Below are 22,521 nucleotides of genomic sequence, written 5' to 3'. Positions count from 1 at the left end.
ACCAATGGGAGGTGGAGCGCCTGGGAGCGCTAGGAGCGTGGTGATCTTAGTGATCCTAAGGTGTGATCCAGGATCACTCTTAGCACCGTGATTCCATGGTGAGCCTACGCTGGGAGAAGTGATCCAGGATCACGCTTGGCATGGTGGTTCAGGTGATTCACTGGGATATATATACGGAGGAACTGGCCGGTGTAGATAGACAGTTCCGCAGTATGCAATACAAGTCACAATCGTTGGTATTATACTATTGTGATTGAGACAAGCCATTTGTTGTACACTGTTTAGCTGTACCGAACCAAAATTGTTCAGAAGTGCCTTCAACCCGTATCCCTTTCAGAGGTTCTGGATAGGGGTTCGTCACAATAAGCGAGGTAAGTAGACATTAAGCAGTCCCTGAGCGAGGTGAGTAGACTGGAGCCGAAGATGAGCTAATCCTGAGCTCTACCTAATTCAGGACAGATAAACCGGCGAGAAGCCACGTGATGAATTGTGTCCAGATTCCGGTGTTACAACAGCTTGTGTGATTCAAAAAACTACTTTTCATCTTGCTTGATATTCTTGGTTGAGATCAACCAAGCCCAAGCATTGTATCCTATGTAGCTTCCCCTCCAACGTTCCAATTACACCTGAATCCAAAACAATCAAAAACTACAAAATACCAAAACAAGAATAGCAAAACACCCAACACCATCGCAATGCTCTAATCAACCCCCATCAAAAGAAACCTCCCCCTTCAAGCCGCCACAGCCGTCTGCACAGTAACACCCTTCTTCCTCTCCCCAATCCTCTCCATCCTCATCTCCTCCCCCACCTTCCTATGCGCCTGCGCCAGCACCCTATAAATGTTCGCCAGCTCATAATCCCCATTCCACTCAAATCCCTCCGAGCTCCGTCCCGCGACATCGCTCAGCCTGGCGTGGCTGCTCTCGGTCAAGTCACAATCAATCACCCAGTGCCCCGACCCTTTGACAGGAAACCGATAAACGATGTGCTTCCACTCTGAGCGCCTAATCTCCATCTGTCTGGCTCTGTCATAGGCACTGTCGGGGGTGGCGCGCATCTGGGAGGCGCGCTCCATGGGAGAGTCAGGGTTTAATGCCCAGTTTGGGTCGATGGGTGGGGCCAAGAGGTTGCTGTCTTGGGTTGGGTTGAGTTGGAGGGCGAGGCCGAGGTTGGCTTTGGTTAGGGAGAGGTTGTAAGGCCTCGAGGGGGCGGGACGGGAGGCGGAGAGGGGTGGGATGGGAGGGGGGAGTTGAGTCGTGGTGGTTGGTTGGGCTTCCTTCTTGTCATCGGGGGCGTCGTATACAGAGGATGCTTTGGTGGACTGCTGGGGGGAGGCAGAACGGGAGGTGTTGCGGGCGGTGGTGGGGTTGTCGTTTGTCGTGGAGGCCATGTTGGGGGATGACTTTCCTGGGTGGTGGTTGTCGTCACTCGGGTTGGGTGACAAAATACCGCCGATGGCGGGAGTGGAGTTGGCACCGGTGCTGTTGAGGTTGTCGTTGATGTTTCGGCTCGACATGGGGGGACTGTGGTAAACCATGGAGAGAGATGGTCCTTGGTTCTGTTCCGGGGACATCATGGGCGATCCAAACATTGTTGTTGGCGGTGTTTTGACCATGGCGTCCATCTTATCACCGGCACGTTCTGACAGAGGTGGATTTTGGTAAGCCATGGCGATGAGTTGATTAATTTGCTCCTCAGTGGGTAGTTGGGGCGTTCTTTTGAGAGTGGCTGGAGGGCGCGGAGGCGAGCGAGGGCGGACGTTTCTGTACCGAGACGACGGCAACTTGGGAGAAGGTCTTTTCAAGGGAACCATGAACAAGTCCTGGTCACTGGCGCTATCGACAGGCTCGATCAGTGGGGCAGATTCACTGGTGATGGAGTTGTTGTTGGGCTTGAACTCGACGTCCATGATACTGTTGAATGCGAGTCGAGGATGTTTGTGGGTTAATAACGAAGAGAATAACAGGGTAAAATACTTGATGATGTTGTAGTATTTTTCCTGATCTGCTTTGTTTCGAGATGTGCGTCGATCAGTCTGGGGAAGGAGGCCCGTTTGTTTATATGGGAATGTTGACAGTGGTTGAAGTCGATGCCAGAAGGGTGACTCCATCATGGTCCCCATGATCCAAGACGGGCATGGCTGAATAGGCGTGAATGATCGTGGCCATCTTTCGGCAGTCTGGGGTTGTGAGGTCTGAAACGGGACAGCAGAGGCTTCTGGCTGGGACCCCTGTTAGTGCAAGCCATGCAGGGCACGCAAATCTGCTAATACTCGTTTGTGCACTGGCAGTGAAAACCGGCTGGGTGACCTTGAAGTGGGCAGCAGGTGATGGACCGGTCGTCTGTCAGAGTGCTTTTGTCCTCCGACGAGAAAGACCACAACACGACCTTGACGTCAGTGAACAAAAGTCCATTTGCATTTGTCGGGCCCAGGCCGGTACTTGGTTTGAAACAAGTACCCCCGTTTGAAACCCGCCGCATCTGAAATCATCCCAACAACCAGCGGGGTTCTGGCGGCCCGGTTGCTGCACCGGTGAGGCGCAGTTGTCATCTTCAGGGGCCAACAACAACCCCGCGTGAAAAGAGACCAACCGGAATGCAAGCGCCAACCACGGCATGGAAAATAAGCATGCTGTGCCTCTATTTGCGATGCTTAAGAACAAGTGTGGACAGACATTGCATTGGACATCTCGAAATTGGTTACGATTCCCTGTCTAGATAGCTCCCTACCTCTGGTAGAGTATCTAGATCCTAGTCTCAATGCCACCTCATGTGATTGATATTATCGTCCCCGTACGAGACCCTTCCATCACCTCATGTCCCGCCGGGTGCAACCTTCAATCTCTCCAATGCCGCGGTAGCCTATTTGGCAGGCGAGTCATCACGCATGCAACTCACGGTATCCGCGACATCCCAGCATGTGATTGCCTTGATGCGGTCGTGGAAGTATGTGTCGGTAATGTTGGTGGCAAATGTGGCCTGGAAACGGTTGTCATCACAGTTGAGCCCACTAAGACAAGATGATTAGCTGACAAGAATAGGAAACTGGTGCTGATCAGCAAAGATGATTCGTATTACGTACGTGAACCAGGAGCAGCAGGTGCTGTTATCATCGTTTCTGAACGAATCGATGGCATCCTTCCACTCATCGGCAAAGTTGACTTTGGGCACATGTGTTAGCATTTCAAAGCTACAGGCACAAAGGCGTATCACTCACCACAGGAGCCGAGAGGCAGAGTCTTGTCAGCGGGACCAAAGCTGGAACATTCGCCCTGGAACAGGGGGTCCTTGCAGAAGGTGACGCTGCCATAGCCCTCGTTGTCCTGAGCCTTCACCTCCAGCTCAGGCAGGCCAGGCTCGGCATCACGCTCCGCCACAGGACGAGGGTTGTAGTAGAAGTCTTCGGCGTTGGCTTCGCATCGATACGACTTGATTGCATCATTCCACTTGCCGGCACCCAGCGCGTCGGCCGTCTGGGTGCTCAAGGGCTCCGACTTCTCGGGACAGTCGAACTCACTGCAACAATTCAGAAACCATGGTTGTCCCCAAGAAGTTACCGCGACTACCTACGTCCACCATCTACAGCACCAGTCCACCTCATTGTGGTTGGTGTAGGAGCTGATGGTGTTTTGCCAGTCACTGGGAAGGTTGTCTATTGCAGAAACTCATCGTCAGTGAAGACTCCGAGGAATGGAATTGTGGAGGAGAAGGAGATACGTACAACACTGCATATCCTTGCGGTCTTTGTCAAAGAACTGCTTGTCGCCCTGGAAATTCTCATCCTTGTAGTAGGTGATGCTAGCGCCAGGAGCACGCTGTCTCTTCTCGAGAGCGGGGATAGCTGAAGCAAGGGCAGAGCCAGCGCCGAGGGCGGCAGCGAGGAAGGAGACGATCTTGGAAGAGATCATGGATTGCGACTGTTGTTTGGTGTGATTTGCTTGTTGTGGTTCTGGGTGATGCGTGTTGATGGGAAAACAACCCTTCTCAGTTCAAGAAGACAAGAGGACTTAAGTGCTCACACTTGAAGAGCCTCTGCCGCCTCATGAAAGTTCTGAGCATCAGCATCCCGGCCCGCAGCGGAGCAACATGAAATTGCACCTGATGTCAGAGCTGCTTAGATTGGCCGAGGATTTCAGGAAGTCGTGCCAGAGCCACCGGTCCGGAACACTGTGGAACGAGTCTTATCATTCTCAGTTGGGACGACTCAATAATATGGGGAGATTACTTCACCGGTCTGCCCAGTTACCGACACCTTCTCAGGCATTTCTTTGTCGTGCTCCCCAACTGTTAGAATGGGTGGATCATGCCGGTCATCAGGATGTTTGAGACCACCTGGCAGTGGCTTCTCCTGCTCCTGCCCCGCAGATGATGACGAAGGCGGGGAGCCCAAAACGGGACGAGAACACGGCTGGGAAGGAAGGATGGGAGTTACGGCCGAGCGCATCATCATGGCTGGATGCTGTGACCAACCCACTCCCATGCAGAAGGAGAAATCCCGATTGACTTTGAAGACCATTTTAAACGAGTAGATATCAAACATCACAACCACATTAATGGAGCCGTTATACCCTGCACTGCTGGCAGTTTCTTGTCTCAAGGGTTAGGGTCCTCATATCTGTGCCAAGCCAATTCAGGGGTTCAGGGGGCCATAATGAGGGACAACGAATCCATCCACCAGATCATACAGATATAGTGGAAAGCACAGGCACAAACAGCACAGCGGCGCGGAATAAAAGCATTTTGGGGTTTGACTTTTGGATTTAGCTAAAGAGCTGGCTGGACTGGAAGGCAGAAACCACCTGAAGTTAGGTATTACGAGACTAGGATAGCTCTGTGAAGTGAGAGTGCTTTCCTTGTGCTTTGCCTGTCCTGCTCTTCTTTGTACCTAACTCACGCGTCCAAGTCTCGCTACCAATCCCCTTCCACTGCCTCGTGCCAACCCTCTATTATTTTCTCGCGCTTGAAGCAAGTACCCATAGACCGGAGAACACGACGAAGGGTGGGCTTCACGGTAGCGTGGTCTTAGTACTTGATCCAACTACCAAGGAAACGGACTTTGTTGACCATCTTCCACCCATTGAAACTCCCATGGGATTGCATCTTCACGGTTCCTGAAGGCCAAAATAGTGACTATATCAAAACTAAACAGGATTATGGATCACAAATGGTCCTTACCGATCTGGATCCTTGAGAAGATCATGCTGCTGTCTAAGGCGCTGAACCCACTCACGCACTGAGATGTAAGGTTCCAGATCGACGGAGAGGCCTTCCAGACGATACTTCCTAGCTGCAAACATAGCGCTGTCCCTTCTGCGACCCAGATGGGTAAGCCATATATTGTGGCCACGATCAATTCCCTTAGCCGAGGGGAAGAAGCAGATAGACGTAAGGATCCTTAACGCAATAACTTGTTTGTAGAAGGTAAGTACCTCGACAGCATGCGCGGGATTATTAAAAGGTGAGATCTTAAGGTAGTCGTAAATATTAACCTGCCCCTTGTGCTATTAAGTCAACCCGTAGATGACATCCTTCTGCCTTTGGTGCTTATGACACCATGGAGACTCGGGCGCTGTCGGTTGCTCGCAGCGAAGAGCGTCTTTGGGAAGCACCTGTGAAGAATTAGAGTATTGGTCCAGGTACCGTGAGGAGGCGGGAAAGCTTACCTTGCATTATCGCTTGGGAACGAGTCTTCGGAGGCCATTTTGGTGTCCCAGCTGGTTTGTACGTGGTGCTGAGTTCACGGGAATTGTTTTGTGAAGGACTCTTTGTTAGAGTTAGTGATACAAGTGACCTAGCATGTAATACTGAGAGACTGCAGCTGAATGAAAAGAAGGTGGGAGAGAAAAGAGAGAGAACGCCGACAGTTGCTTCACGAAAAAGGTTATTTTATATCTATATTATTAGGCTCTAGCCATGCCAAACCAACCCAAGGGAATTTTAGGTTGGGAGCACCTGTGATATATCTGTGGGGCAAATAAGCCTGAAAGCGTTGTATATGTGTTGAACTATAATGAGTATGCTCTTCCTGGCTTGCAGTGAATTCTTGGTGAATATCGGTTGATACTCAGTCAATATCGTACGTCCAACCACCATCATAAGCAGTCACCCGAACTCCGTCTGGCATAAAAACCCAAGTTGATAAGCGTGAGTTGATAGCTCTGATGATGTATGGAATCGATCCCTACCTAGCTCAGTTCAGAGGTGTGATGCTGTTCTTCCCGGTCGAGGGAAATGTTTTGCCGCTTTCGGACTCGCTTATGGGGTGTCGCAATAACAAGTGTCACCCCACCCCATCTGAAAATAATTACCACTGCGGCATTTGAAGTTATTAAACTATCTAGTGAAAGGCCCACTGCTAAGGAATAAATATTTTGGTAGTGGGACCTTATTTACTTAGTTAATGTTAAAATGCAGCATTTATTCATGGAATTTTACAGCACTTGTTTATGGAATTCTGCGCCCACATTGTTCCCAACAGCTCGCCCACAATGCTCTCAACGGCTCCCAGGACTCCTCACCGGATCTCCGGACAATGAGAGATACGAGAAGCCTCATGAGCGATACGAGCATCTTATCGGTAACGAGATCATAGTTCCAAGCCACTGGGGCCACCGAGCGGTAGGGAGCAATAAGGATGATAAGGAAGTTCAGGTGCTCATAAAGAGCCCTCTTCCAATTGCAATGGTTTTCCTGCTTCTTTCTTTCCTCAAGAAATAATAAGTCAAGTCAGTCAATAAGATTGATCATTTACAGTATCTTATATATGAGACTACAACATCTCAGTTCACTACTCTCTGTATTTGCAGGTAATACCTGTTGCACTTTCTTCCTTCGACAACTACGTCGTCGTACTTAGCAGCACAGTCCGAGACTCGCCAAGTTCTTGGGTAATTGCTTCACCCTCCTGAGACCCCTGTAGTTACAGTGCTCTCAGCGACCCCATTAAAATAGATTACGATAGCGACGATGGTATTGTTTTTAATTCCCCCCGCTTACACCCTAGTAGTGGGTAGCCCGTTGACTACAATAAAGCTAGTATGATAGTACGGCAGAAAAATAGAAAGCTAGAGTGGGAGCATTCCGCAAGTACCTAGGAGTGGTAGCTAGTGGGGGAGATGGCACGTAAAATTAGCCGATTGCGAAAGGCAGAAGAAGTTTGGAAGAAGGAACGACTTATATAAACGAGGCCTTCCGTGCCTAAAATAGTAGCTAGAAGGGCTCAGCTTGGTAAACCTGTTTAGATAGAATAATCGGTGGATCACGGATCGCACTCCGAACGGTCGAGCGTAACATAGAGCGGGGTGCTAGTAAATCGAGTCGGGTGGGATGTCTTTAGGACTTGCACTGCAGAGCTTGAGGATAGAGCCGATTTTAATCCTTATAAGTTCGCTATTATTAAAGTTCTAATAGAGGAGCTGCTGGTAACCAGCGAAGCCAGGTTGAAGAGCCCTTTACAGCTCGATAATACGGTAATAACGAGGGGAGACTTAGTTTAATAACCCTCCAAAAACTATAGAGGTAAATATATATCGTCCCCGCAAATACGAGAAAAGAGTACAGGGCAAGAACCCCTCCCAGAACGAATTCGGATCCGCTCTAGGTATATTATCGAGGAGCTTTATACTATTATTGGAGGTTGTAATAGGTTTTACTACCGGATGTCGAGTACTACGACGGTACAACTAAGTATCTAATCAAATTTAAGGACTCCGCCCGGACCATGGTTCGTCTCTTTCGAATACTGTTCCATTACAAAGATGATATTGTGGAAAGACTGGGTCAGCCACAAAACAAACTCCACTCAAACACCCAGCTGTACTCGAAGCTGAAGGACCGTACCCGTACATGTACCGAGCACCTTAAATGCCTGAAGGAGCTCATCGACACATAAATACGGCCCAGGATCGATCTTTTAAACAGCAACCGGTGTCAATTAGTATCGTTTGCCTATCTTTGGTATCTCTTCAAGCCAGGTGATGAGATCATCTAAAGAAACCGGCCTCAAGCCTTCCGAATCTACGCGGTATCCAGCACTGACCATGGAGCCACGCCTACGTGGCAAGAGTACAAAAGCCGAATGTTGCATCAGGCGTGAATAAGGATATTAAGCCGCAGTTGGCCATCAGTTGCAGATATCTCGACTTTGATGGGAAGAGAGTTGGTCCAGTGACTCGGTGCTTCAAGATATCACAGTTTAGTGGTGAAAAGCCCATCACGTCGCTTGATGTCTATCCGTTGCGATTTGCTGAGACTAGAGCAGATCGTGAGCAGGGCCATACACCATTTCGAAATCGTCTAATTAACAGGGGAAAGCTATTCCTCGATATGGCGGCGGTAAGGCATATGCACTACAGCGGCTTAACAATCGGTAATAAGGATGAGGTGGACAGCCAGGTTGTCGTTGATTTTGAGGAAGCCTTTGCAACAGATAATGGTACATCGTGGAGGGTGGAATTGGAATCCATTCTCGGTATCGAATTTTGTCCAACGTCACAAACACGCTGTGTGTCAGCCTGTTGCTTGGGCAACAATATCCACAAGGATTTTCGTGTGGAGAAGATACAGCACGAGGAATACATGACAAGTTGCATGCCTCAAGATACTACACTGGAGCTCCCGATCTCTGTGTATCCGCGATTGCTCCAAGATATCCACGTCCACGTTTCTGTGACAGACAAGGATTACATCATCATGTCCATGAGAGCTTGTGGGTTTGTTTTGAGAAGCAGAAAGTGGGGTGAGTATTACCCGCAGTTCTTGCAAACCTTACCTTCTGTGCTCGGGACTGGGGATCCTAACATAATATACACACCTTTCAGCGCAGCTCGACCTCACATACCTCGCCCCTCCGCACTTCCCCACTGCCTCCTCTCCTAGTGCCTCTGGATATAAACCACCTTCTGGACCTGCCAGCCATATTTCACCACCACGACCAGCGTTTGAGCAGCTGGTACTTCCAGACGGCTATAAAGACATGGTCCTCTCACTTATAGCACAACATTATCGTGATAAGCAGATGCAAAATGATGAAAGGGACCAGGTCGACATCATCAGAGGGAAGGGTAAGTGTCGTTCTGTTACCTATCTAGGTACCTATCTTGTAGCACAGCACAAAATCGGCTAACCTGACACAACCACTTACTAGGCAAGGGCTTAATCTTGTTTCTCCACGGTGCCCCCGGGGTGGGCAAGACAACGACCGCAGGTTCGTATTGTCTGCTGGTGTCTGATGCTATCAAAACGGCTCGCTAACGTAATGAATAGAAGGAGTTGCGGAGATGTTTCAGAAGCCTCTGTTCCAGATTACCTGTGGCACGTCATCTTCGTCAACGAGAACAAACATACATCTGACTCCGAGGATTAGGTAACCTAGGTGTTACGGCCAGGGAAGTGGAAAAGTCTTTGGAAACCCATTTTGCACTGGCCAGTAAATGGGGCTGCATCCTTCTGCTAGACGAGGCCGATATATTCCTCGCTGCGAGAACGCCACAAGACTTCGTAAGAAACGGCATGGTATCAGGTTAGTAACCGTCGGTCCACATGCCTTGTCTTAAACGAACACGTACTAACATGAACAGTCCTTCTGCGCGTCTTGGAGTACTACTCCGGCATCTTATTCTTGACCACCAACCGCATTAGTAACTTCGACGAAGCCTTCGGATCCAGAATCCATATCAGTCTACACTACCCGCAGCTGGACCTTTCGTCAACGCTCAAGATATTTGAGTTCAACCTGGATCTGATCCGGGATCGGTTCAAAAGAAGAAACCGAGAACTCAGCATCGACACAAGGGCCATATTGGAGTATGCAGCTGGGAACTGGACCAACAACGAACACATGCGCTGGAATGGCAGGCAAATTCGAAACGCCTGCAATACCGCACTCGCGCTGGCTGAATTCTCAGCCCAAGGAGGCGATCATACAAAGGTGGTGGATGCCAACGCCAAAATATCACTGAAACTGGAGCATTTGGAGGTTGTATCCAAGGCTTACCTCGGCTTCATCACTTACCTAGATGTCACACGGCAAAAGCCAACCACCCACAACCACCACCAACAACACTGTCGATACCACCGCAAGGAGGGGTAACTGCACGTTGTGAACCAGTCGTCAAAGTGAGGCAGACAATCAGAAGGCATGGCGGTTATCAAAGGAAGGCCACTGGCCCTGTATGATATTGGAGGACTTGGCAGCGGCCTGAGGCCAACAAGGGCACGGGCCAGGCAAGGGAGGATAAAATACGCGTTCAGGATCACCAAGACTGTATTTTCCTTCTTTATCTTTCAGTATCACGCTCTTCGAGGCCATTGAAGATTATTAGCCTGAATTGAACCATGAGTTCCAAGCCCTGATATTGCAGCCCTTGTCACATTAGAGGACGTTTTTGACAAGGATGCCGACAGACGGGCGAAGCAGATGATGATTCGGGCACGGGAGCACAAGAAGTCGATGGAAAAGGGAGACCGGCAGCGTCAACTATCCTTTTCAGGTGGACTGGCGCAGGTCCCAATGATGCTTACTCATACGGCTGGCCTATGGACCCCTATGGCACAACCCCCACAGAGCCCCCTTTCCACACATCCAAGCGAGTCACCAGGCTACCCGACAACTTCAAATCAGATCACTCAGCTTCCGAGCTACCCCAGCCACCTATCTGGCCAACACACATCGCAGCCTCCGCCTGGGAAGGCATAGGTTGGCAGCAAGCAACCGCTTATCCCCATGGATCGATGCCAATCAGCCAGCCCGGCCAAGTAGTTCCTGGACCTCAGCAGCCTGTTGTGCCAGTGGTAGAGCCACAACAATCACAGCCCTAAGCATAGTTGCGGTGCTCCCTTTCGGTCAGTGAAGTCTTGCCTGTTAGACCAAACCATTGTCCAAGACATATACAATGCAACAAAGCAGGAGGGTGGAAGACATATACAAGGTACTCCAGCACTTGAAAGCGTCAATGAAGGAGCTGTCTGTACATGCCTCTATTTTACTGGCCGCGAATCACACGGCCGCACGCGAAATGGTGATGTTCTGCAAGATTTGTCAAAGAGCGTTAGTTTCCGGACCCTGCACTTTTTCTCAACGCACCCTGTGGGGCCCCTAGGATGTATCATGGACTGAAACCTCGTAATTTGTATGGTATTTTTCGACTTTTGCTTCCAACTATTACCGTCGCTACAGTTCAACGGTACACCTTACTACCGTCAAACCAACTTACTGCCGTCAAGCTAACTTACGGCTATCAAACTAACTTAAAGTAATAGTAAGTAATGCTTTTTAGGGCAGCTTGAAATAATATCGTAATAAATTGTAATAGTTAAAGTAAAGGTAATTAAAGTAAAAGTCGTTAAAGTGAGGGTAGTTAAAGTAAGGGTAGTTAAAGTAAGAGTAGTTAAAGTAAGGGTAGTTAAAGTAAGGGTAGTTAAAGTAAGGGTAGTTAAAGTAAGGGTAGTTAAAGTAAGGGTAGTTAAAGTAAGGGTAGTTAAAGTAAGGGTAGTTAAAGTAAAGGTAGTTAAAGTAAAGGTAGTTAAAGTAAGGGTAAGTAATAGGTATAACGGCAAATAGCTATATTACAGTATAATTCAATAAAGCAATTCGATATTTTTAAGCGGGAGTTAGGGTTATATATAGTGGATTTAGCCCTACAAGGTACATTGAAAAAAAGTGCAGGGTCCGGAAACTAACGCTCTTGTCAAATAGCTATTTACCATTAGTCGAGATTGAATAGATCCTGCAATGAGAGTGTCATTTTGCTATGCTGGTCTAAAGACAGGTGTGTCTCACCAGTTGCCGGGTTCGAAGCATTTCCAAATCTTTCTATGACGTGGTTTCGGGACTCAGCTAACTCAAGTTCGGTAGGCCTATGAAACTATCAGCCCCCATTCCCAACTTGAGCTGTAATAGTCCACTGCATGATGTTAAACGCCAGCTTAAATGGGGCCTCGGGGCAAGGGAAAACATTTGATCATCCGCTACTCGATATCTCAATGCCGAAGCACTAAGCGTTGTTGCTGCACCTTACAAGCCCACTCTTGTAGTCGGTAAGCCCGGTAGCCGCGAATGTTTCAGCATCTCGGCGAACATCCGTCGAGAAAACACCAAAGATTGAACCGATTGGAGCGCTTCGTGAGCAATTCTTACACGCGCTTCTATGCACCCCACATTACCAACGTAACATTGGCGTTGCAACGACTACCTTGCCCTGGCCTGACGTTGGCAAGCTCCGGCTTGGCACTACCTTGACCTTGATATCTTTGCCTAATCCATCACGGCAAACGAGCCGCAATGCTCCGTTCGGAGATTCAGTTCAAGCGAAAAGGCCATGGTATGACAGAGGGAAAGGGGAGGGAAGAGATAAAAGGAGGAGACAGTCGCCCTCCGGACCATCAGCATGTCTGGTTCTGACGAGTTCTCTTCTCTGGCAAACCAACCCCGTTCGCATCAGTCAACATGATCACCATCGGCACCCTCGCTCTCGCCCTCCTCACCGCCACCCAGGCGGTTGAGGCCCAGTCCTCCGGCTGCGGCAAGGCGCCCCCGTCTTCGGGCACCAAGTCCATGACCGTCAATGGCAGGCAGAGACAGTACATCCTCCAGCTGCCCAACAACTACGACCGCAACAAGCAGCACCGTGTCGTCATTGGATACCACTGGCGTGATGGCTCCATGAACGATGTTGCCAGCGGTGGCTTCTACGGTCTTCGTCAGTTGGCCGGTGACAGCACCATCTTTGTTGCCCCCAACGGCTTGAACGCCGGTTGGGCCAACAACGGTGGCGAGGATATCACCTTCACCGACCAGATTGTTACTATGCTCAAGAACGACCTCTGCGTTAACGAGGGCGAGTTCTTTGCTACCGGCTGGAGTTACGGCGGTGCCATGAGTCATAGCGCTGCCTGCTCTCGTCCTGGTACGTATCCTCGCCTCCATGACGAAGCCATAACCCAAAATTCGTCTTGCTAACTTGATACCTCACCAGACGTCTTCAAGGCCGTAGCCGTCATTGCCGGCGCCCAACTCTCGGGCTGCAGCGGCGGCAACTCCCCCGTCGCCTACCTCGGTATGCACGGCGCCGCCGACAACGTCCTCCCCATCTCCATGGGCCGTCAGCTCCGCGACAAGTGGCTCCAGACCAACGGCTGCACCTCCAAGAACGCCCCCGAGCCCTCGTCCGGCCAGCAGAACCACATCAAGACCGAGTACTCGTGCACTCGCGCCGCCGTCACCTGGATTGCCAACGGCGGCGGCCACGTCCCCGACCCGAGCGGCAGCAACGGCGTCAAGTTCGCCCCCGGCGAGACCTGGTCCTTCTTCAACGCTGCCGTCGGTGGTGGTGGTGGCAACCCCAACCCCCAGCCCCAGCCTACTACCGCCCCTACTAATCCCCAGCCTACCCAGCCTACTAACCCTGGCAACCCTGGTGGAAACTGTGCGCCGAGATGGGCGCAGTGTGGTGGTCAGGGATGGAACGGCCCTACTTGCTGCGAGAGCGGGAGCACTTGCCGTGCTTCTAACCAGTGGTACTCTCAGTGCCTTTGAGTTTCGGGGGTAGTGCGGTGGAGCATGTCTTGATGGGTCTAGTAATCATAGTTTCATTCAATAACAATGGAAAATACCAGACGCCTCAAGATCACCCATTCAACTTTGCCCGAGTGTGTAGTACTTGTTGTTTAAATATCGAAGAGAGTAAGGTAGTCCTGGGCGGATATGCAGGATTTCGGGTGGAAGTATGGGCAAAATTATTATGTCGAGTTCTAAGAATAGGGGTTATCAATTATGAAGCGAAATTCTCGTCAGAAATAAACATTAAAAGTTGACCGTCTCAATGACTGGATCTGCCATAGCCTTGATAAGGTGAGAAAGGTTTAAACAGCCCTGATACCACCATCCGCATGACCCTGATCCGTATCCTGTCGCCGCGGAGAAGCAGGCGATTGCTGACCTGGACTCATCGTCGGCCCGATGACCACAGTCCCAGAACCTACCACAGGTCCAAGAACTGCATTTAGGTTTCCCAAGACCGGCCCCCGCGTGGCAGCTGTTGTCCCGCTGTTCATCGAATGCCCATCACTGACACTTGAGGAAGGAGGGCCGGGATAAACTGGCAAAGGTGTGTCATCCTGCTCCACCTGCTCTCTCGCGCGAGTTCCCCCATTAGCGCTAGCCCTACCACCACCACTGCCCCCTCCATTGCCGCCTCCATTATCTCCTCCAGCATTTCCATCTCAATTTTTTCCTCCACACTAACCGGCTTTTTAGGCCCCAGCCAGCGCTCAGGATACTTGTGTCGAAATCCCCACAGAAGCCACAGCTTAATCTTCAACCAAAACGACATCTCCTTCCACTGCTTCCTCAGAACCTCCTGTTCCTCGGCGTTCCTCCCGACTTCGTATTTGGTGACAAAGATCATGAGCAACGTCGCAATAAACCACCAGCATACCGTGCCGCACCGAAGAGCCCACCGGCCCAACATCAACCTCCTGAACCAGAAAATATTTTCAATAAAGCCGAGAACAAAGAGGGCTCCAACGATGGTAATCATGACGGCGGGCCCTTCTTCGATTTTGCTGCAGCGTCCGAAAGCCTGATGTGGACAATTTTTGATCCGCGGATCCTCTTCGCCTGGCAGGTAACATTGTTTAAGGTAGTACTCGATGCCCCATGCATGCGAATCTCTCAGTGCCTCGATGGGCGCTGGCGCAATGTCGGTTGGTTGTACGTGTAACGTCGCAGATGTGTAGTAGGAGGTTTCGGTGAGTGACACATAGTTGTCGACGGACAAAGCCCAAGTAGTTCTTGTGGATGTAACAATAGTAGGTTCTTCGGCGCTGGCCTTCGGGCCCAGAATAGTGGTGAGCTCTCTTGGAAGTCGTCCAAACTCCTCGAGGTTGATCGCTGTCGTGTATTCCAAGGGGGTTGGACAGGTGGTCGGGGCGGTGTATGTCAGGTTGACAAGCCATTTTGTCGTTCCCTCCGCCGTGTGGGTGTAATAGTAGTCGAAGGAGCCCGCCTCCAGCTCGGAGGGGGGGAGCGCGCCAGCAGGATAATAAACCTCGAGTACCTCCAAATCCCACCCGTTGTAAGTCTCAGTCGAGGTTTTTATCGGTGTTGCGTCGGGTGGCTGGGTTGTATGTGTGGCCAACCAAGGATATCCAAGTCGCGTTGTGGTGCATGGTTGATTCGTTGCACCAGACTCGTCGCACCCAGAAGGCAAGGCAACTGGGTTTAGGACATATATTTGTGTGGCAGTCCAGAACCTCGCCGCTGCTATTGGGTACAGGCTGGCCGTTACCACCAACCGAGCTAAAAGGCCTATCCGTGCCATGGTGAAATGTTGCTGGTCGAAGCACTGACACCAAAAGTGAAGGGTCACGATCAAGGGTGGCCTTCTGGCGCATTTAAGACGAACGCCTCAGGCGTCCTCAGTCAAGCAAACCCAACCAACTCTGTCAGCTCAGCCCTCTTATTATTGGACCTCGGCAAGGCGAATATCAAGGGTTGGTTCTCGGCACAAAGCTTGGTGGCTCCACGGGAGAAGCGAAATGAGGGAGCCAACTTGACACTAACAGAGCGTCAGCTATTTTACATGGAGACGCGATAGTATTGACCGTAACCAAAACAGAAAGCATGCGCTGCCAAACTAGCCCCGTCAAAGTAGGTTAGCATGAAGGCTTTCTTTTCGCTCTCAATCCAATGAACAAACTGCATATGCCCTGCACGGTTCTTGTGTTTCCCATAGCGCGGGAACATGCTGGCATGCTGCGCCACAGATAAAGTTGACTTCAAACCTAACCCTGATTATGCCAATTACCCCTGAACCCCTTAATGGAAGACGCAGGACATAGCAATGAGCTTGAACACAAACAATGGTAGTGCTCATCTACAATCTCTCACACTATGTACCATCTCACCGGATTTGCCGCTGACGAACGACACTTTCTATCCGATCAAAGGCCTACTCTTGTTCTCGATGAAGTCGGCACGCCATGATGTAGACAGGCTTGCTTCGGGATTCGTAAACTTCTGGACGAGAGCCTTGATCATTTGCTTTCGTGGTGCTGGCATGACCAAGGTATCGATGGCATTGGGGTTTATATTGGGCTCAAAGCAATAAGCCACGTCAAGGGCTTCTGTTGCAATTCATTATTCATCAGCAAGTGCTCTGGGGAGGCATTAACACCGTTGAAGACATACCCCAGGTTCTGGAATTCAGCACAATGCCGTACAAAAGCGAGTCTCACAGCAGGTATCTGTGGTTGGGATCGTGGTCTCCAGATCCCAAACTGAGATCCTGAACACGAGTGGGGTCTAGCAAATCGTACGACGCATAAGTGAAATTTGGCGGAGGATGAGCTCGTCTTCCGTAACTGGTTAAGAGCATGTTAGACGAGAGGCTTCTCACAGGTCAGATGGGTGGGCGTGGGTAACAAGGTAGTCTTACCATTCTTCACAGCCACACATTGCCAGATTGTGTCCGATGTCGTTCGTATCGCAAATCTCGGGTGCCGCCGTAGGCCATTGAGCGTAGTAAGCTGAGGAATCTACATATACCCTGCCGTTGAGCTAGGTGATGGTGGCAGTTCAATGAGCAATGCACTGAAACAGCTGGAATAAATCCTGGTATATACTCACTGGCCCTGGGTTGGTGGCTTCGCGTAAAGGCCCTCGACGCAACCCTTCGATCAAGGCGCTCTCCCATGGTTGCGGCTCGTCGCTATTCGAGTCCGTTGTTTTGGTCTGGAGTCTAGCTTCCAGCGAGCGTTGGTCAAACAGCTCGCCATGGTAACTCATCTGCTTGCCAAGCAAAAGGTTGTACCACTTTCTACCGTTCTCTTCCAACTGTCTTTTGGTCTTGCCGCCATCAGTTTTGTCACGATACTTACAAGGAAACACTTTCAAGGAAGTAACTGCACGTTCCCCCCCAAACGGGGGAAGAACAACCTCAGTCGAAGTTCTGCCGACGAACCACCCGTCGTATCTCAAAGACCACAGCTTGATTTTGTAGGGTTCAAGGCGTTGCTTCACGTCGGAAAGTATGGCAGGGTCTGATACCACCGACTGTACCACACAGGCCGCGAGGTTACCTCGGAACTCGAGGTAGACAGTAGCGCCAGGCTTGAACAAAAGCCAGAGCATCTGGAAGGTGCAGAGATCTTTGAGATGCAGGATGCGTTCAGCATCTATCTTGTCCTTGTAAACATTGGTGTGGAGATAGTCGAGGAGTAGTCTGAGATGTTCTGTGGTCTTGGGGTCCAACGCGCTATCCTGTGGACCTTGACGCAAGCTCTCAAGCTCCCTCAAATAATGCCCAATGACCGCATACAGCTCATCAAGCTCCAATGAGTTCCCTTCTAGATCAATCTGGGGGTAGTAGCGGACAACCGTGCGAATAGCGTTGACGAGAGCTTGCGATTCGATTATGATCTTTGTCACATGCACATCCACAGTGATGGACGCGTCACTCAGGATACGGGATACCCTGTCGAGTCTCGATTCATCTGAGAGGTACCTGAAGGCCTCTGGTGAGTGAGAAGTCTTCAGCACGGTCACCACGCCAAATACCGAGGCTTTGAACTTCAGGACAGCGTGGCGGGCGACATCGAGGTCAAAGGTGGTGGGATGGGGCTGTGTGCCGATATCTCCTCCTTCTCTGTCGAGGTATTGCACCGAGTATGCCACCATCGGTTGCTTGTTCCCATCCGTTTTCTCCTCTGGAGGCGGAATGTGGTCGAAACCTTTGCGTCGATAGATATCCATGCAATCGATGTAACGACAATCTGGGTTGTACTTTTTGTTTTCCGGAGGCTCCTGGTCGTCGATGGGCTTTCTGTTGTTGTCCTCGTCGCCTTCTCGTTTTTTATTCTCCCAAAGATTTATGCGACATACGGGGCACCGTTCTATCCCGAAGTCCATCAAACTCGCATAGTTTCGCCCGTTAGCTGCACAGCACATCGGGACCGAGGAGCTCCATTTTTGCTCTTGCTCCCTCGACGCCTCTCGAGCCTTTTCCTCGGGTTGGTCGTTGGGGGTCTTGTCGTCTTTTACACCGTCCGCTAGAAGCTTATCCCTTTCCTTATTTAAAGAGAGTTCGGGAGTAGCTTATAGCATTGTTGTTTTATCCGTAGATAGCCTAAAATCCCTACGCGAGGTCTATTGTTTAATTAATGAAGTAGTAGTATACTACAAATAAGCTATCGGAATAATTATCTTAGTACGTTAGGTATATATAAAAGTCTATCAAATTAACCAAGGACCAAGGGCGGAAATATACACACACGTTAGTAAGAACTCTCCGACAGATTTATAGTGGTAAAAGAGCATGCTGTGACGAACCCCTGTTCTTTCACGACAAAAGCCAAGACAGGATCAGTCCCTACAAGGAAACTAACCAGAGACCTCTTGTGTTAGGTTTACTGTAAATAATGGCTTGGTCTAAAAAGCTATAGTACCTACTAATTGAAAGCTTGAGCAACAAAGACTAGGACCGAAATACTGTACGGAAAACATATAAATATAAGGGAAGGTAGCTAGCTGTCACTGCTAAATCTTCATCATCACCAATGAATTCGTGATCAGCAATGGGCTTTCTCCATGTCTTAGTTGCTCGACAGGCAACGAGGTGTCTGGGTCCGTCGTGCTCTCTTAACTTAAATGTGTCTGGTAACTCTCATGCACGCCCAACCAAATCACGAAGCTACCGGAAAGCCAAGTGAAGGTTTGCCTAGTGCAATACTCGCGGGATTCTGAGGCCACATCGTAGAGTTTACTGGATATAGATGAGGTGGAAATTCACTAGTTGCAACCATAATGATGTTTGGACCCTGAGCTTGATGCGACAGAGTAAAATTTCAATTGGTCAATGTGACGGGACATGGACGGACGACTTGTGAGGCACATCAAGATTTTCAGGATGTTTATTGGTAACTCGAGAAAATCTTCACCCAATAGTTTGAAACAAAAACGTTAAAAAATGCTGTCAAACCTTGAACAACTTGGGATCCTCCAAAAACACCCTGTCAGGGAAAGAAAAAAAAAAGGGGCCAAAGCCCCTAAGCCAGAGCTCAATCGTAGCAAAACAGCAAAGTGAGGTTGTAATGTATAATATGCCAGAAAGAGTAAACGCAAAGAATGCATTCAACATGTTATCCAAGGTGTGTGTTCAGCACTCCAAAAGTCATCGGGCCTCTACCAGGGAGTTTCATCTAGCACAAAATCGACTGATTCTTCGGCCCATTCAAGTTGTCTAGCAGCCTCCTCCTCATCACGGCTAGTATCAAGACAATATTCCCTATTTGTCTTTTCAATCCACTCATTCCACTCCTCTTCTGTCCGCACGTATGGTTTCGGCTTTTGTGGTTTCTTCTGGCGGGGATCATGCTCGTGGGTCCTTTCCACAATCTTGGCGAGAACACCCTTCAAATCGCAGCCATATTCCATTCCTTCTCTTGGCAAGTCCCTAGAAAACCACAGTCGTTAGATTGGTTTGACATTGGACGGGCACGAGAACTTGGGTGCAGTCATCCACTTACCGCTCAGGCTGGTCAAAGAGATGATGCTCTTCAGCCAAATCAGCAACCCATCTTTCCACCGACTTGTAGGCAGAAAGGTCGAAGCCCTCTTTCTCCCTCCGCTCCCGCACGAAATCAACCAGTGCGTCCCGACGCCACTGCAGAGAGCGAATGTATTGAAAGTGGCCATCTTCGGGTTCACACCACATAGGATAAGGGTTGGGGTAAAATATCATCGTGACCAGGTAGCGGCGGGCGATGACGGAGTTGTGGAAGTTGAGAGTCTCCAAGGCTTCTCCGCTTCCACCCGGGAAGTGCTCGCTCTCCAACTCTTCAAAGGGCAGTCTCTGATAGCACCCTTCGACCCTCTCCTTGCCTTGGTTGATCTGTCGCTGGAGTGCTTGTCTGAGTTCTTCGTGGTGCTGACAGTGGAAGTTGCAGGTAACTGCCTCTATATTACACGCTCCGCCATCCCGGTGAATTGCCTGTAGGTAGGCCTGTTAGATTCCGATAATGATACCACAATCAATGCATGGCGTTACATGGAGTCCTACCTGGCACCTGCGTACCCATTCCTCTTCATTATCCTCCAGCTCGTGTCCAAGGCATTCCTTCTCTTCGCCCTCTGGTATTTGAGCAACCGCTTCTGGCTGTGCCTCCTGTACCAGGTGCTCCGAGAAGACATTGCAGGGCCTAGGAAGTCTTTGGAGGATATTCAACGACGATGTCTGTACCCGATGCGAGAACTTGTCCAAGATAGTCATTTTGTAGACGACCGACTAGCGTTAGTGAGCGGTGACTGGTCAGAACGCTGACTTCAGATATATCGTCTGCACGCGAGGGAGTGGCTACTGGCTGTCGCTGACGAATGGTAGGATGATGATGATGGTTGACAGACAAGGGAGAAACGAATCAGGAAATAAAAATGAACGGTGAAGGTAATAATTTAACAAACGGTTAAGGTAGAGTTCAGCGCAGTATTAGGTTTCACACATCCATCTGTGTCAAACCCAAAACCACCATTTAACCCACATGGCTAACCCTTAACACCACCCGAAGTATCAAAGTCATTTCCATGATGATAGGCTTCTGTACAGTAGGGTCACGAGCCTCAGGCTCCCTGTGTCCACTTTGCAGACGCGAAAAAAGTCTAACAAAAAAGGCTGAAGTTGAGCTTCGGACCCCGCATATCCTCAAAGTTAGAATTACGCTTCTCCAAAGAGAACCTCATGATGGTCGAAAATAATACCAGGTCGATCTTTGAATCTCTAGGGCAATCAGGAGGTTGCGTTAAGATCAACACAAGTCTGTAAATTGCTTCTATATGCAAACCACCCCCTCAGTCCCCAATTACAATGACCAATCAGAATCACCTTCCTGATCACAATCACCACTCCACTCTTCGTGATCCCAATCACCTTCGTACTCTTTGTGGGCCCAATCAGCCTCGTACTTTGCGTGAAGCATACGAGGCAGAAACGGTCTAATGTATCGTCCCTCCATTCCTACCAACTCTTGTAGCGATATCCGCAGGTTGTCCAGTCTTGGCAGGACATTCCAATACCAGAAGCTCCCGCATTCACACATGGCGGTCCCGCGAAGCCTTTGCCATAGCGACCATTTCGGTGTCTCAAACTGGTAGGTACGTATTGATAGTCTCGGATCAACCTGCTCGTCACGCACGATGATTCGGGCGACGATATCTGACATGTCTTTTCCTGGCTCGCAAGGCGTTGTGGAAGGGTCGGGAGGAGGTCTAGGACAGGACAGAAAGGTCAGCACCTGTAACTAGGTCACCTCTCTGGATCTGTGAAAAGACCGAATGCTTCGATAGAATAAAGCATCCGCCACTCAAACGACCTGAGGCCCTCCAAATCGGATTTGGCCGGTCAGAGTTTTTTAATAATAGCGTTACAGTTTTAGTCGGTTGGTAGGATGGGGTGCAGGAAATATAAGCTTATTCTTAGATGTAGATGATGGTGGACTGGTGAGCAAAGGAATGGAAGAAGATTGACAGCACGCTTTGTACTCGTCGAAGACATGATCAGACTTTGGGACAATTTTCTGGCTTCCACGCCATCAATGTGTGATAGACTCAAAAGCTACGCGTGACGAGAAACGGGTTTTCTGGAAAAGAAAGTCTTAATCTGTGTGATAAACCTGCCTGGCACGTGGAAAGGTGGCGCTGGTTTAGGCCCTGCCAAGCTCACCAGCCCCGGGCATAGGCTCTTGGGGCTCTCCTCTCAGCGGTTTGCATTTCACTAGTCGGACCTAACTGGGTCTGTAGGCCACGCATACCTCATGGGTGGTTTGATGCTAGATGAACGCGGGGTTCTCGCTGACCTGTGGTACATCGAACTCCAAGCGTCTTCAGAGCTTCGCTGCATCCCCATCGCTGCGTCGGCCCGCAAACCCAGTGCCCGTGTAGAGCACTGCTGTGTTCTCGCCGGCAATGCTCTGTGTCTGTGGGGAGGTGGTGCCAAGATCGAAGAAACGGACACTCTGAACAACCTGTACATGATGAACCGAGGCGAGCGACTCTCATCCCTGTGTGTGTACTCATTCATGTCAGCGCTACTAACCAAGGGAAACAGAAACATGCCACTGGTGCGTAGCTCCCGTCTCCAGCGCGTTTGTGATGTTTCCCCGCCGCCTGGGCGCTATGGACATAGCTTAACCCTCGTTGGGTCGTTCCTGGTCATCTTTGGCGGGCACTCCATGGTTGTCATCGGGAAGCACATAGTTGTACTTGGGGGAGAGCCAAGTTCGAGTAAGCATGCTAACCGGGAAGAGCTCGCCCTGGGCTACGTGCTCGACACAACGAAATTTCAAACACCGCAAACATCTTTGAGACTGTCTCACCCAAGCTCCTTGAAGAAACAACTGTGGTAAGTACCACGCCGGATATGGCGTTGCAAAACCACCCAGAATGGAGCCAAATCTTCGTGGGGTGACTGCAAAGCTGGTTAGGTGGTACATGATGGTATGTAGAACCATGCTTCTCGAATAAAGTTG

General features: G+C 50.0%; 7 protein-coding genes across 7 annotated transcripts; 2 read left to right on the top strand and 5 right to left on the bottom strand.

The window, feature by feature from the left end:
• Positions 1-733: 733 nt before the first annotated feature.
• QC764_311190 (uncharacterized protein) lies at positions 734-2,441 on the bottom strand (the record flags this gene model as incomplete). Its single annotated transcript, XM_062946225.1, has 1 exon — positions 734-2,441. Exon 1 carries the CDS (start codon positions 2,123-2,125, stop codon positions 734-736), a length of 1,392 nt encoding a protein of 463 aa, XP_062802266.1. The 5' UTR covers positions 2,126-2,441.
• Positions 2,442-2,826: 385 nt separating this feature from the next.
• On the bottom strand, positions 2,827-4,229 carry QC764_311193 (uncharacterized protein). The gene is made up of 5 exons (XM_062946226.1): positions 3,725-4,229; positions 3,574-3,655; positions 3,221-3,519; positions 3,086-3,164; positions 2,827-3,013 (listed from the first exon to the last, which is right to left on the bottom strand). Exons 1-5 carry the CDS (start codon positions 3,909-3,911, stop codon positions 2,866-2,868), a joined length of 795 nt encoding a protein of 264 aa, XP_062802265.1. The 5' UTR covers positions 3,912-4,229; the 3' UTR covers positions 2,827-2,865.
• Positions 4,230-6,952: 2,723 nt separating this feature from the next.
• QC764_500330 (uncharacterized protein) lies at positions 6,953-9,367 on the top strand (the record flags this gene model as incomplete). The annotated part of the gene is made up of 4 exons (XM_062947298.1): positions 6,953-8,740; positions 8,823-9,065; positions 9,149-9,208; positions 9,306-9,367. Exons 1-4 carry the CDS (start codon positions 8,329-8,331, stop codon positions 9,365-9,367), a joined length of 777 nt encoding a protein of 258 aa, XP_062802264.1. The 5' UTR covers positions 6,953-8,328.
• Positions 9,368-12,242: 2,875 nt separating this feature from the next.
• Positions 12,243-13,838, top strand: QC764_500320 (uncharacterized protein). The gene is made up of 2 exons (XM_062947297.1): positions 12,243-12,908; positions 12,978-13,838. The coding sequence occupies exons 1-2, from the start codon at positions 12,449-12,451 to the stop codon at positions 13,535-13,537; spliced, it is 1,020 nt and encodes a 339-aa protein (XP_062802263.1). The 5' UTR covers positions 12,243-12,448; the 3' UTR covers positions 13,538-13,838.
• A 213-nt stretch (positions 13,839-14,051) lies between these two features.
• QC764_500315 (uncharacterized protein) lies at positions 14,052-15,323 on the bottom strand (the record flags this gene model as incomplete). The annotated part of the gene is made up of 1 exon (XM_062947296.1): positions 14,052-15,323. One exon carries the CDS (start codon positions 15,321-15,323, stop codon positions 14,052-14,054), a length of 1,272 nt encoding a protein of 423 aa, XP_062802262.1.
• Positions 15,324-15,937: 614 nt separating this feature from the next.
• On the bottom strand, positions 15,938-17,755 carry QC764_500310 (uncharacterized protein; the record flags this gene model as incomplete). The annotated part of the gene is made up of 4 exons (XM_062947295.1): positions 15,938-16,128; positions 16,283-16,365; positions 16,440-16,561; positions 16,631-17,755. 4 exons carry the CDS (start codon positions 17,753-17,755, stop codon positions 15,938-15,940), a joined length of 1,521 nt encoding a protein of 506 aa, XP_062802261.1.
• A 1,149-nt stretch (positions 17,756-18,904) lies between these two features.
• On the bottom strand, positions 18,905-20,270 carry QC764_311197 (uncharacterized protein; the record flags this gene model as incomplete). Its single annotated transcript, XM_062946227.1, has 3 exons — positions 18,905-19,454; positions 19,528-19,991; positions 20,076-20,270. 3 exons carry the CDS (start codon positions 20,268-20,270, stop codon positions 19,184-19,186), a joined length of 930 nt encoding a protein of 309 aa, XP_062802260.1. The 3' UTR covers positions 18,905-19,183.
• Between the last annotated feature and the right edge of the window lie 2,251 nt (positions 20,271-22,521).

The sequence above is a fragment of the Podospora pseudoanserina genome, chromosome 3 (genome assembly GCF_035222485.1).
Source record: "Podospora pseudoanserina strain CBS 124.78 chromosome 3, whole genome shotgun sequence".
Classification (NCBI taxonomy): domain Eukaryota; kingdom Fungi; phylum Ascomycota; class Sordariomycetes; order Sordariales; family Podosporaceae; genus Podospora; species Podospora pseudoanserina.
The sequence above is the reverse complement of the archived record's forward strand: the minus strand, read 5'-3'. Positions and strand labels throughout refer to the sequence as shown.